Genomic DNA, 14,019 nt, shown 5'->3' on the forward strand with positions numbered 1-14,019 from the left:
TTGATCCAATTTCTTCATATATATAATTAAATGTAAGACATTTAAAATCATCATCATCAGATGTAGTTAATTAGCCTTGACTAATGCGAAGCATACACAACAGCTAGCAATATAAAAGCTAAAACGGTAGCTTTTTTTAATTAGCCAGTCCTATAATCATCATCAGAAAAAAAAATAATAAAATAAAACGTCTCCACCAGCCTTTTGTGAATTGTGATGATGTCTTCAGCCAGTGGCGAATCTAGAAGAATAATTTAGTTGGGGCTAAATTAGATAATAGTAAAATATAAAAAACTAAAATTTTGAATATATAATATTTGTTAATACATTTATAATTATTCTCTACAGGATTTCATATTTTAAAAATGTTATGCGATAGGTTCGTCATCAATATTATTAAATTTATTATTTCCTATATAAACAACCAAACTATCATTTATCTCATCCAATTCCAAAGATGATTCTTCATGAGTTTCATTACTGAAAACGTTCTCTTTACTATTATTATAGAAAATAGAAGAATTAATCCTATTTTTGAGAATAGAAAATATTTTGGGTGGTGGGCTATCATTATTTTAAGGGTTAATTTTGTCCTGCCCCCAAATGTTTCAACATTTTTCACCACGCACCCATATGTTTCGAAAATACTCACTCCACACCCAATTCCGTTAATTTGACCGTTATGTTTAACGGAGCTATTTGAAATTTAAGTAAATGTCCGAAATACCCCTTATCTTGAATTAGAGAAAAATAAAATGAGATAAAATGTTAATTTAATAATTAATGTTTGCATTAAAAATTTTTATTTAAAGGTAATTAATAATAATTCCATCAATTAAATTATCAAATAAATTTAATTTATCATCATCAAATAATATTTAGGATATGAATTTCCAAATTTGCCCTTTGACCGTTAGAATAAACGGTCAAAATAACGGAATTGGGTGTGGAGTGAGTATTTTTGAAACATATGGGTGCGTGGCGAAAAATGTTGAAACATTTGGGGGCATGACAAAATTAACCCTTATTTTAATTAAAATGTAGGTTTTTATAATTCTTAAAAGTTAAAGTTTAAATTTTATGGGGTTTATAATTTATAGTGACTATTTTAATAAATTTAATAAGGGCTAATTAGAAAATAAAAATATTTTTCTCTTTTATTTTTATAATTTTTTTTGGCTGCATGTCATGAATATTTTACATGAGACACGCCTGCGACATTTAAATAAATTTTGCTCCCAAATAGCTAAGGGTGGGCATTTGGTTCGGTTCATTCTGAACCAAATCGAACCAAACTATATTATAGTAATTTGGTTTAGTTCAGTTCGCATTTTTAAACTAAATGGTTCAAAAATTTTGAACCATTTGGTTTTTAATTTGGTTCGGTTTTAAACCGAACTAAATTACCGAACCAAACAGTGCAATGAAGGAATTAAAATTAAAATTAAAAAAAGAAAGTAAATATATTTAATAGGAAAATGAAGAATATTAGGTAATGAAGTTAATACTTTTATTTGCTAGTTAATACATATGATTAGATTTATATTTTTAATTTATTCTATTTAATTGTTGGTGCTTGGTTAATGACTTATTTTGACTTAGAGAGATAACATGAGCATTGTGGATGTGGAAGGATGAAGAAGTGGTGATAGGAAGAGTGCTCGTTGGCCATGAAAGTTTGAAGTTTCTTTTGTAATATGTAGTGGATTTTTAAATTATTGTTTGATTTTATGATGTTAATTTACTATTGTTAGATTTTTTTTTATGTTGTTTATTATTTGTGGATTTATAGACTAAGGATTATTGATTTATTGTTGTAGTAATAGTGTATTAATATTATATCATTTTTATTAAATAATGAATGAATAGGTTGAAACTAAATCAAACTAAATCAAATTACCGAACCAAACCGAATCGAACTGAATTAATTTAGTTCGGTTCAGTTCGGTTTTGTAATTTGGTTCATATTTGGTTCATAAATTCATGAACCATTTGGTTTCAGTTTGGTTTGATTATAGACCTGAACCGAACCAAACTTAATAGTGCCTGGAAATAAGCTTTATTGGCATTTGTTACGTTTAATCAACTTTCTTGATTTTAAGACTTTTTTTTATTACATGAGACTATTACTCAAATTACAACTTATATTACATGAGACTATAATTGATATTTACAAATCAAACGATTACTAGGACCAACTTACATCAATGCTTATAGAGCTCTGCCCAGATTTTAATCCTCACTAATATTCGAAGAATGTCTACTCCACTCACTCTTGAGTAAGGGAGAAGATTATCTTTACTTAATTATACAATATAATGAAGGAAGGAAATATCCCCACATTATACTTGTGAGGGTTCGAACTGTTATCCTCCAACTTGAAGGGCAGCAGCCCTAACCACACGGCCAAGAGCGGGTGGTTCTTGATTCAAGACTTGAAAGTTGGTGTAAAAAATTTGCGTAATTTGAAGGCCTGCCAATCCTTCCCCAACAACAAGCATCTTACCTCCTGAAACTAAATATTTTGCAAAATCTGTGGTATCAACAATAAGCATCATACTTTCTGAAATTAATATTTTGCAAAATCTGTGGAATCATTTATATCTTAATAATACATATTAAAGAATAAGATACAAAATAATCAAATCTTAAAATGTTTGAACTCCAAAACATGCTAGAACTATACTTCTCTTTTTTCCACGACATTCATAACATTTGGCTAATTTTCATTTTTTTAAATTTCGAAATTAGTATTATTTTTCATTCATCATATACAATTGTTTAATAATATAACACATCAAGAGAGTTTTGGATGGTTTTAGATCTTGATGGATTTTAAGGTAGTGACTTAAAAGAAATAACTATTATGAAAAAAAGGTTATAAATATGAAATAAATATCAAAATTTTATGGTAAATATAATTCTTAAATAATAATTTTGAGTAATATCACTATAGGTTTTTTTATTATAAAAGTATGAAATAAATTTAACTTCTAAATCACAACAGTTAATGTTTACCAAACGCTTTAATACTGTAACTTAGAGTAGTGATATTTGATCCTCTCACTTTATCTCAACAGCCCCACTTTTCCTATTTAAAATTAAAATATCTAAACTACCCACCAAAATAATTTAAATTTTCCGATATTACCTGTCTTTTCTTTCTTCTCTAAATCATTCTCCGCAACTTTCCTTTCATCTCCAGTTTCATTGCTTCAATGGATGGGTTGATAAAATCACTAGAGTGATTGGTGGCTTGAAAAGAAACTTCAAAGAACTGGATGTATTCTATGAAGAATTTCGAAGAATAATCAAAATAGAGCACAGGGATATAGTTGATGGGTTAGTTCAAATTTACAAAAAAAAGTGGATTTCGAGTTGATCTTAATTACTTGAGATCGCATATTCACATCAAAGCATTGCCCACGGTTAAATTTCCAAAAAGCAATATATATTTTGCAGCTTCATTTCATAATTAAAGAAGTGTAAATAAATTGTTTCTGATCTCACTTCTTTTATTGTAGAATGTTTTTATTGCTGGCAGAGGTACAAGTTCAGCAACCATGGTTTGGGACAGCACGTTCCTCATGAAGAACTCTAAAGTAATGAAGTAATAATAAAAAAAAAAATCGTACACTGAGATAATATAAAAAAATTTCATCGATGATGATGCAGTGACACTTGATCCCCCTAGTAAAAGTAGTATCGGGACACAAGAGTTAGAGCATGCATCCTCTCTTCGTCGGAAATAGAGTACTCAAGCATTTTAGAGCATGCTGTCTAACATTTTACACTTATTCCAAATAGATCAACAAGGGTACTTTTGAAAATAAATAAATAAAGATGATTGAGTAGTGAGAATTATCGGAATAAATTAAAGGGATCAAATACCATTACAGCTATCTAGTTAAAATACCGAACAAGAACTTAAAATTAATACTGGATAATTTGACAAATCCATGGGAAATTTTTAGCATGCCGCATACATAGGGAAAATTGGATAAAACCACATTACGTAGGAAATACAAAGCACAAATTTTCGTTCATAATACAAGCTTATTAGTTGTGGTACAAACAAGAAGACACACCCAAGCCAGATTACAAACACAAGCACTTCTAGAGAAGCACTTTATTTATGACCAAATCAAACACAGACATAACCTAAGGCAGTAATGCATGGATCTATGCCTGCTTTGGGGGATGATGGGCTTCGATACCTTTGGTCATTTCGATTGCCAAATTTACAATTCCTTGGGGATCAGGCACGTCCTCGCTCTTCTTCTCATACTTGATAGTCCAACGAGCCAAGCAACTATGTTCACCCTTCGGAATGGCTTGAACGGTAACATAGAAGCTGTTGTACTTGTCCAGTAGATGCCCTTCAATTACTTTAAAAGTTGTCGAGTTCTTTTCATCATCTATTTCTTCAATTATCTCCTTGGCAATTTCTGTAACCCCATCTGTGTAAGCATTAGGCAAAGCAAACGCAATCAGTTAATTTACCAAGAGAATATACATATAACTGAAAAAATTTAAAGAAACGGGCCAGGGGAGCTTAATTACCATGCTTATAAGTCCAGGTAATGACAGTGCCTGGTTTTCCCCATTCACCTTCGTGCAGTTCAACACCTTGTACATGATCAGGAGTCATATTGGAGAAATGGTGTGGCCTGCAGCTAAGCACATCATGAAAAATACTAGCCGAAACCTTGGCCTCTAATTCAGTCTCCAACTGACCAGATAGGGTCATGTTTTTAGCGGATTAAAATAGATATTCACAAGGAAATGATAAGTACTTTCAGATCAAGAGCAAGAAGAAGCAGTGCAAAGATAGACACCGGCTTAGAGCCTTTATATAGAAATCAAATTGTTGTATGCTTAATTATTTAGTGAGTTGATATGCATTATTGGTTTACCACGTCATTTTACCTGTAAATTAATAATAAAAGAAAACGGGAAAAAATATAAATAATTTAAAATTCACGAGTCACTTCAGACTTCAGGCACAACCCAATCCTACAATAAATGAAATGAAAAATGACATCACACTCTTCGCTGAATTATTAAGAGTCACATGATTTGCGTTATTCACGTATCATTCAAAACAAAAAATCCAGGCATGGCGATGGACTGACTGGTCACTGACAAAGCTGTAGGATGGTACAATCTATGATGCCCCCAGTGTAAAGTCAAGCAATATACGTTATTAATTATTATTCGACTAATATTGTTCGTTAATTTCTTATATTTTTTTTTGGTGAAAGGTTCTATATGTTCTTTATTACAAGATTTATTTAACATTTTAGTTTTTTAAAAAATAATCTCTTTAATTTCAGTTGTTTAAGAGACTGGTATAAAGTTTTAGGCATATATTGACCGAATAATTTCCTTGTACTGTATATTATTAATCGTTCCCAACTCCACTTATCGCTATGTATGATAATGATGTTATAAATTATCATGGATCGTGGAATGGTAACATCACAATTATTATTTTTTTTTTAGTGGCCGAAAATGGAACGAACGATCGAGGATTCTGGAATCGTGCATGGGCATATACAGTCACAAAAATAATCACCAATGTTAATGTTAATTAAAGGAATGGTGTGGTAAATTACATTATATGCAACTTAATATCCAATTTAAAAGTGACACCAAAAGAGTGGAGGAGACAGTTTAGTTGAAATTTGGCATCGACTCAATTATTGCTCAAATAAAAATATGAACGTTGGGGGAACACTGATTAATTGAAAAATAAAAAGTTGATAAGTACTAGAGTGACCAGAATTATATATGATTGGCTTGAGCAGTAACATAAATATGTAAAATAATAATTGATATTGAATTTTGATGTGATTATTATCTCTCCTCACTTTATCATATAATATTTATTTTTTATATTATCTAATTATTTAATTAATAATGCATTCTTGTCAGAACTGTATTGCACCACTTTATTTTTATATAGAGCAAATGGCCGTTGAAACTTTGCTATAAATAGGCCACCGTCCGTTTAAAATATACATATAATTATGAATGAAAAGCAATCATGGTTTGAATACTCTCTCTCCTCAAGTCTATCTCATTCCATTTTCATAATTCTAAAACTTTGGCTTTCTTCCAATATTATAAATATTTTTCTTTATTTCAGTTCTCATATATTACTTTATCAAACTAGGATACTTCATACTTCTAGTTGTACACTTGTCCATAACAAATTAAAATCATAGAAGATTTAATTTTCTATTGCTATAAAATCTTACGAAACAGAGGCTTACCATTTTCAGCAAAGGACAGCGCCAGGCTTCCCCCAATCACCTTCGTGGAGATGCCGAGCTTTGCATGTGTATATGGGCAAACAGTCGTGCATAGGATAGTTATTGTAAGAAAATTAGTGGCGCCATCGCAGTTTAATTATTAGGTGGAATTTCTCACCGGAAATCACCTGTTGCTCGAATTAAAGTAGTGAATGTTAGGTGATTTTTAGAGAATTAAGAGTTGATAAACTTTCGCAAATAAAATTTGATAACTATGTATATAAAAACGGTATTCACATGTTAAAACGTTAAAAATAGTTATTTTATAAAAAAAAAAGTTTAAAATAATAAACATAAGTTTTACATTTAATATACTAAAATTACTAATGAATTTTATTTGGAAGAATAAAATTCAACATTGATAAAATTTGAATAAAATTTCACATATTAATTTTACATTTAACACTTTCTAAAAATTACAAATATACTGATAGATGTTTACTAAGAAGTCATTATCTAATAAGAGTTTTCTTATTATAATAAAATAAGGAACTAAATATTTAAAAAAATTAAATTCATAATATATATATATATATATATATAATTCTTTATTTTAATAAAATAAATAATCCTTATTAAAAAATATATATATATAATTCATTATTTTAATAAAATAAATAATCCTTATTAAAAAATAACTCACTCATGACAACTTTAAATATCATGTATATTTGAAGTCCAACTCATAAATATTCTCCCCAAATGAGGAGACAGGATAACTACCGCGACAATTTGTATGGGAGACTCAAAACACTTCCTAATTCGGATTGGCCTATTTGGTTTGGGTGTACTCAGAATCCTCTGTTCCAATAATTAAAATATTTTCTGGCCCGTCGGCATTTTCTGACTATGCTTAGACAGGCGGGGTGTATTTAGCAATCACTCGCCGTATTAACTCTTGGCTGTCTGTGCTTGTTCTTCAATGGAGTCGTCGAGCTCAACTCCGCAATTGCTCTGGTTCTTCGCAATAGCCGTGTGCGTAAAGCTTCTTCTGATCCCAGCATACCACAGCACTGACTTCGAAGTCCATCGCCATTGGCTAGCTCTCACTCATTCTCTTCCTCTCTCTAACTGGTACGCAGACGAAACCAGCCCTTGGACTCTCGATTACCCTCCATTCTTCGCTTGCTTCGAACGCTTCCTCTCCATTTTCGCCCACTACATCGACCCCCAGATCGTCGATTTACACAATGGCCTCAACTATAGGGCCAACTCAGCGATCTATTTTCTGAGAATCAGTGTCATTTTATCAGATTTGTGGCTTTTATACGGCGTTTACAGATTGACTAAAAATGCGGATGTGAAAAGGCGAAATTTGATCTGGGTATTGATTGTTTGGTCTCCTGCGTTGGTGATGGTTGATCACTTGCATTTTCAGTACAATGGGTTTTTGTTGGGTTGGTTGCTACTATCAATTTCGTTTTTACAAGAAGGGAAGGATTTGATGGGAGGGTTTCTTTTTGCGGTTTTGTTATGTTTTAAGCATTTGTTTGCTGTTGCTGCTCCTGTTTATTTTGTGTACTTGTTGAGACATTATTGTTGGGAGGGCTTGTTTAGGGGCTTCTCGCGGCTTTCGGTTTTGGGTGCGGTTGTTGTGGCTGTTTTCGCGGCAGCTTATGGGCCATTTCTTTATCATGGACAGGTGACAAACTCACATTGAATGATGCTTCCATTATAGGATTAGGATGAATTAGTATTACCTCTTCTACTTGAGTGTGCCTAGTTGTTGAGTAATTTTAGTCAATTGGTCAGTGTTTTGCTCCTGTGTATATATTTGAATGTGTTTAGTAGTTTCTGCTTTATGTGTATGTATTGTAAAATCAAATAACTCACAAGGCATGGACCAAGTCATTAACTAGATGGCGGTGTTCAAAGCACATCTTCTATTTCAAGCAAATTGGTGTCGTGTAGGCTGTAGCAAGTTGAAGTCACGTTATAAGTAGGGCATTCAACATATTAAGCAAGGAATTTTCTATCTATAGAACTGCTAAATAATCTCGAACTTCATTGGAATTATTTAATTCTTGCTATGCAGATACAACAAGTCTTCAACCGAATGTTTCCGTTTGGCAGGGGACTATGCCATGCTTACTGGGCTCCAAACTTTTGGGTTTTCTATATCATATTAGATAAGGTATTTTCTTTCTTTCTTAAAAAATTCGGGTTCAGTATCCAGATACCTGCAGCTTCGTTCACTGGTGGGCTAGTTGGGGATTCATCACCTTTTGCAGTACTACCTAAGGTAATAGCACGCAACAGACTCAAGCAATATTTTTTTTTAAAAAAAAAAACACTCAATGGACTTGGTGCAAATTTCTGACAACGTAGTTTACGAATCAAGATTGTTAACCTTGGGAGTTTTGAAGTTAAGGTTGCCATATTCGTCTGAAAGCCAATTGGTTCTAAGAGAATGGGCATGACACTATTTAGCTTTATCCCTCTGTAGTCCTAAGGGTGGTTGCCAGCCCCCCATAAGGCCAACACATATAGACTATGCTATTTGACTATGAGAGGATATGTTACTTTGTTTCTGTATGTCTTATATTCCAAGCACTGGCAGGGCTTAATCCTGTATGTTTGAATCAATGAACTGGCAGATCTCCCCTTCAACGACCTTAATCATGGTCCTGCTTGCCTTATCTCCTTGTTTCATTAAGGCTTGGACGAATCCACAACCACGGATGGTTGCTAGATGGATAGCCTATGCTTACACGTGTGGGTTTCTATTTGGGTGGCATGTTCATGAGAAAGCATCACTTCACTTTGTCATTCCCCTTGCCATTGTGGCAGTGCAAAGTTTGGAGGATGCGAAGCATTACTTCATGCTATCCATAGGTATGCTTCTTCCTGCTGTTGTCATGCCTTTTTATTAGCTAATATGAGTAATTAATTAAGGCCAAATGGATTCCACTTTGTTTGAGCTGTAAACAATTGTAGTTTTTACATCATGTTTATGTGCTGATGGGCATATCACTTGTATGTTATGCAGTATCTTGCTACTCCCTATTTCCACTGCTGTATGAAGCTCAAGAATACCCAATAAAAGTTTTATTGTTGCTGTTACATTCAATTTTAATGTGGCTTGGTTTTTCTACAAAATTCACTAGAGCTTCAGCACCTAACACAATGGTAACTGCAAAGAAAAAAGGTGCTCAATCCAAATCGATTGAAAGTTCCAGTCCTGCAGCTGAGAAAGGAGGATTCACTATTGGGTGGGTTGGAAAATCTTATCTGTTGGGTCTTTTGCTTGTTGAGATATGGGGTCAGTTTTTACACCCTTACCTTCTTGGCGATAAGTTTCCTTTTGTACCCCTTATGTTGATTTCAACATATTGTGCATTTGGGATCATGTACTCTTGGATTTGGCAGCTAAGATGGATAATAAGTACCACCTGATTTGTAATTCTCAGGTGATTTTTATACGTAAATGCATCTTATAGCATTCTTTGAACTTCAATCTCGGAGTTTCTGTAATTTCCAAAGATTTGGATTGCGAATGCATTTGAAAACAACCTAAATGATGAAAACAGAATGCAATGAGGTAGGCTTACAGATTCAAAACATCATTGCTCTATGATTATAGAAATATAACAGAATGAGGTGCTTGTATTCATCTTCTTATGTTGTTTGTGGTTCATTTTAAGCCCCCTCATCTGCGGCTACGCTTGGGTTGCTATGACTAGACACTACGAATTCCATTAGTATGCAATAAATGTTAGCACGTTATTTAGAAGCCATATGATTTTCGGAAGAAAACACAAGAGTTGAAGATGATAATAGTTGCAGCACTGACACACATCTTGCGCTTGCATAAATCTACTTATTTCATGCCTATAATACAGACCGATACATATAGAAATAGGCCTAAACATCAAAGAAATGGCTTGACATCCATGTACCCCATGGTTTTATTTTTTCTTTCATGTACTTTTGGAATTTATTGCTTACATTCCAACTCATAGCTCTCAAAGACATCAATTTCGCTCTCCCTTGAGAAGATGTGCGTCAATATTTTCGGTGAGACTAGAAAGCAAAAGAAACAATTACTATAAATTTAAAAATTATAAAAATAATGATTGATTTGTAAAGATTCAGTCACTCGAACTTCTATGGATAATTATAACAAATGAAGACATTACATTAATTATTTTAATTTATTATATATATCTTTTTTTTTCATGGTTGTTTTTAAGATTCTCGGTTAAAATATGATATGAAAGATACTGATACTACATGATAAGATGGTCATAATGTATGCGATGTAAACATACTCAACATGAAAATATCTCCAGCAGATGATACCGAACACTTTGAGGGCTCATACTAGCCACGACGTGGGGCTTGCAGCTGAACAATTTATGAAACTTGGCAGCAGGAACCTTCGCTTCAACTACAGTCTCCACCTTACCAAGCAGAGACATTTTTATAGACCCTGTAACTTTCAGTAGCCAACCATAAGCTGAAAGAAGAAGCAGTATATTTGAAGAACTGCACTCGCCTTCAGCCTTTTTACTGGTTTTGTGGACAGCATATGTTGGAGCGGCTTCAGCATATGTCTCACTAATTACCAATATAATTGATTTATAATAAATTATTAGCCAAGGCAAAGGTTTGCTTAAATGTCCAAAAGTAGACCCCTAAGTTTCAAATTTGCACAAATCTTTCTTATTATTACAACCATTGACTATATTCACCAAAGAATTAAGGTAAAAATCTTAGGCATGACCAATTGTTAGTACTCTGCCATAGAGATGTCAAAAAAGCCCAGATCTGGCTTGGCCAGTAAAAAGCTCGTCTAGGCCTACAACGAATAAAAGTCCACAGTAAATGAATTTGGATATAGGCTCATGAGAAAAGTCCAAACTTAGCCAGGTTTTATATTTTATAAATAAAATTTTTTATTTTACATATTATGGGCTTTAAATTTTAAATTTTAAAATTTGTGTATTTCATTAATCATATTTAATTTAAGCGTTCCTTTATTTTTTTATTTTTTAAACTCTATTAAAAATTTATTTTAAAAATTTTATCTAGGCCTAAGCCTGGGCCTAGGCTTGAAAAAGCCTGGCCCATGCCCTTAAATAACCATCCATACTCTCCATTTGATAAAATTGTGATATTTAAAATTTAATATTATCAAATAATGGATTCCAAAGTGGGATCAATTACTTACCAAATAGCCGAACATTAGTTCCTACCACCTGAGCTGCGGGCCGATCGTACTTTAGTTTTTCTCAAAATTAATGGTCCTGAAATGAATTGAGCTTTTCAAAAAGCCATAAAAAAAAAAAGAGAAAAAGTTAATTTTCAAATATTTAACGAGATGGAGATGAGTTTAGTATCAAATACTTTAGCTTTTTAGTCCGGCTGATTAGCATATGGTAGATTATTTCATATTTCAAGACCCTAGCTCGAGAATAACTCCCTTGGTCTCGAGTTTGAATGATCATGATTCAATAACAAAACACACAATGACCATTTTATAAACACACATTCACCAGTCACCTGTGTGCAAGCTAACAGCTGTGGTATATATATAATCGGACGACACACAAGCCAGAAGTTGATCCCAATAATTTACTCATACGAGCCCTTCTAGAGAAGAGCTACCACTCCACTCCTTGATTGAATTTTTTTTATCTATTTTCTGACTAAAATTATTTATAATAGATTTTTTTTATATTCATACTCGTGTCTGGTGGATTGTGATATAGTATTATTTAAAACAAAAATGTAACAAAAAAAAATTATTTCTTTATCATATCGGTCATTCAGAATTTAGAGAAGTCCCTACAAAATCTTCCCACTGAAATTTTGGGATGATAAAACGCAGCGATCTTGATTTATATTTTACCCACAATAATACAAGTTGACAAAGATATGGGTGTCCTTCTAGTTCTAGAACCCGAATAATTTAACTTATCTTTTGGTTGGTGATCATGGGTGGACGTGTCATGCATGAATCAGTGAACCAATAAATCTGCCGGCTGGTGAAGAAACAATTCATCAGTTAGTACGAATCACTCAAGAGTAACGATATAAATATTTTAAAATTTTATATTTTAAATTTTATGATGTGTTATTTATTGAGGGCTTAGACAATTTTAAAACAAATTAAGTGAATTAATGAATTAATTATATTTTTCATTAATTAATTGATGAATGCCACGTAATTTAGTAAGTGAGTCAAATTCAATGAGATAGATATTAATAAAAAAATATATAATTTCAAAAAACTAATATAAAAAATTTCATACCAAGAAGCTACAAATATACTTGAGAAGTTAGAAATACTTTGGCTTCAACAAGAAGATGTTTATGCTGACCAATTAATACGTACCTGCAAGTTGAAAGATGTGATTGCAACTTTAAAGAACAAATAATTGTCACAAGCAACTTTAGAAAGATATTTTATTTCATCTTAATTATTTAATGTAACATGACATATATTTTTTAAATATTATTACTATGTGGAGGTAAGTTTATTAATACGAGACCTACAAAAAATATAACTAATTACAATGTAAAGTTTATTTTTAATTATAAGGGGTCCCAAGTTGGGACCATAATTTTTTATTATTATGAGGGGGTTATTTGTATATAGAGTATTCATATTTGGAGGTTCTATATATATATAACTATATAACTGCAAAACTTCTAAATCTATCACAAATTTACAATTTGTATCATTCATCCACTAAATCATTACCGTCCATTAGAAAATTAATAGAATTGTACAAATTGATCATTTTGCTCTACAAACTCAATTTAACATAAAAAAGGTGTAGGGAAATTTTCAGTTATATACCCTAATTTTACCATGATATTAAAAATACTATAAAAGTTCGAACTTATTTAATTTTACACCCTAAGTCTGTAATTTATATCAATTGTCCACCAAAATGTTAACACTGTTAGAATATTTGACAGAATTTAAATAAAATGGCCATTTTACCTTACGCTTGAATTCAAGGGAATTTTTATCTTGCGCCATAATAATAATAAAAATTATTTATTTTATTCTCAAGTCAAATTTAAGGAATAGATTGATTGGATGTTTATGAATAAGGGGTAGGATAATTTTTGGATTTAGCTTGATTATTTAAATTTGTGAAGATAAATTGAGAAGACAAACTAGAATTTTTTTATTAAGGAAAAAATAGGGATTTTAGTGCATTTAACTCAATATTGGTTACAAGCAATAGTGTTTTTACTTTTGTATTTTAAACTATTATTTTATTTTGTATTTAGTAGGTTAAATGTTTGAATTACCCTTGTGACGTCATCAATTAGAACAATGGTGAACTTTTTGGTGGATAGTTGATACAAATTATAAATTTAAAGTGAAAAATTAAACAAATTTAAATTTTTTAAATATTTTTAATAGTATAATAAATTTAAGATGGATGATTGATAATTTTTCTTTTATTTGGCACGTTAAATGTCTAAATTAGCTTTGTGACGTCATTATTTTTTGACAGAAGCCAACGGCTTGGTGAATGAACAATACGAATTGTAAATTTTAGTTGAATGAATGGTACAACTTGAAAATGTTATATTATTTTTTTGTAACAACAATAATTTAAGAGTTTGTGGCTAATAATTTCCTTCTGTACGCAGTAATTAATTAAGAGCCATAAAATTATGGCCAGAGCCCAGAAGGGCTGGCAAAATTGTCGAGAGTCGAGACGGGCTGGCTCAA

At 31.8% G+C, this 14,019-nt stretch overlaps 2 protein-coding genes across 2 annotated transcripts; one reads left to right on the forward strand and one right to left on the reverse strand.

The window, feature by feature from the left end:
• Positions 1-4,016: 4,016 nt before the first annotated feature.
• On the reverse strand, positions 4,017-4,845 carry LOC18053500 (MLP-like protein 43). The gene is made up of 2 exons (XM_006448169.2): positions 4,564-4,845; positions 4,017-4,460 (listed from the first exon to the last, which is right to left on the reverse strand). The coding sequence occupies exons 1-2, from the start codon at positions 4,748-4,750 to the stop codon at positions 4,183-4,185; spliced, it is 465 nt and encodes a 154-aa protein (XP_006448232.1). The 5' UTR covers positions 4,751-4,845; the 3' UTR covers positions 4,017-4,182.
• A 2,247-nt stretch (positions 4,846-7,092) lies between these two features.
• LOC18053501 (probable dolichyl pyrophosphate Glc1Man9GlcNAc2 alpha-1,3-glucosyltransferase) lies at positions 7,093-9,902 on the forward strand. Its single transcript, XM_006448170.2, has 4 exons — positions 7,093-7,959; positions 8,353-8,559; positions 8,915-9,152; positions 9,307-9,902. The coding sequence occupies exons 1-4, from the start codon at positions 7,240-7,242 to the stop codon at positions 9,711-9,713; spliced, it is 1,572 nt and encodes a 523-aa protein (XP_006448233.1). The 5' UTR covers positions 7,093-7,239; the 3' UTR covers positions 9,714-9,902.
• The last annotated feature ends 4,117 nt before the right edge of the window (positions 9,903-14,019 follow it).

Source organism: Citrus clementina, unplaced genomic scaffold, assembly GCF_000493195.1.
Source record: "Citrus clementina cultivar Clemenules unplaced genomic scaffold, Citrus_clementina_v1.0 scaffold_2, whole genome shotgun sequence".
Classification (NCBI taxonomy): domain Eukaryota; kingdom Viridiplantae; phylum Streptophyta; class Magnoliopsida; order Sapindales; family Rutaceae; genus Citrus; species Citrus x clementina.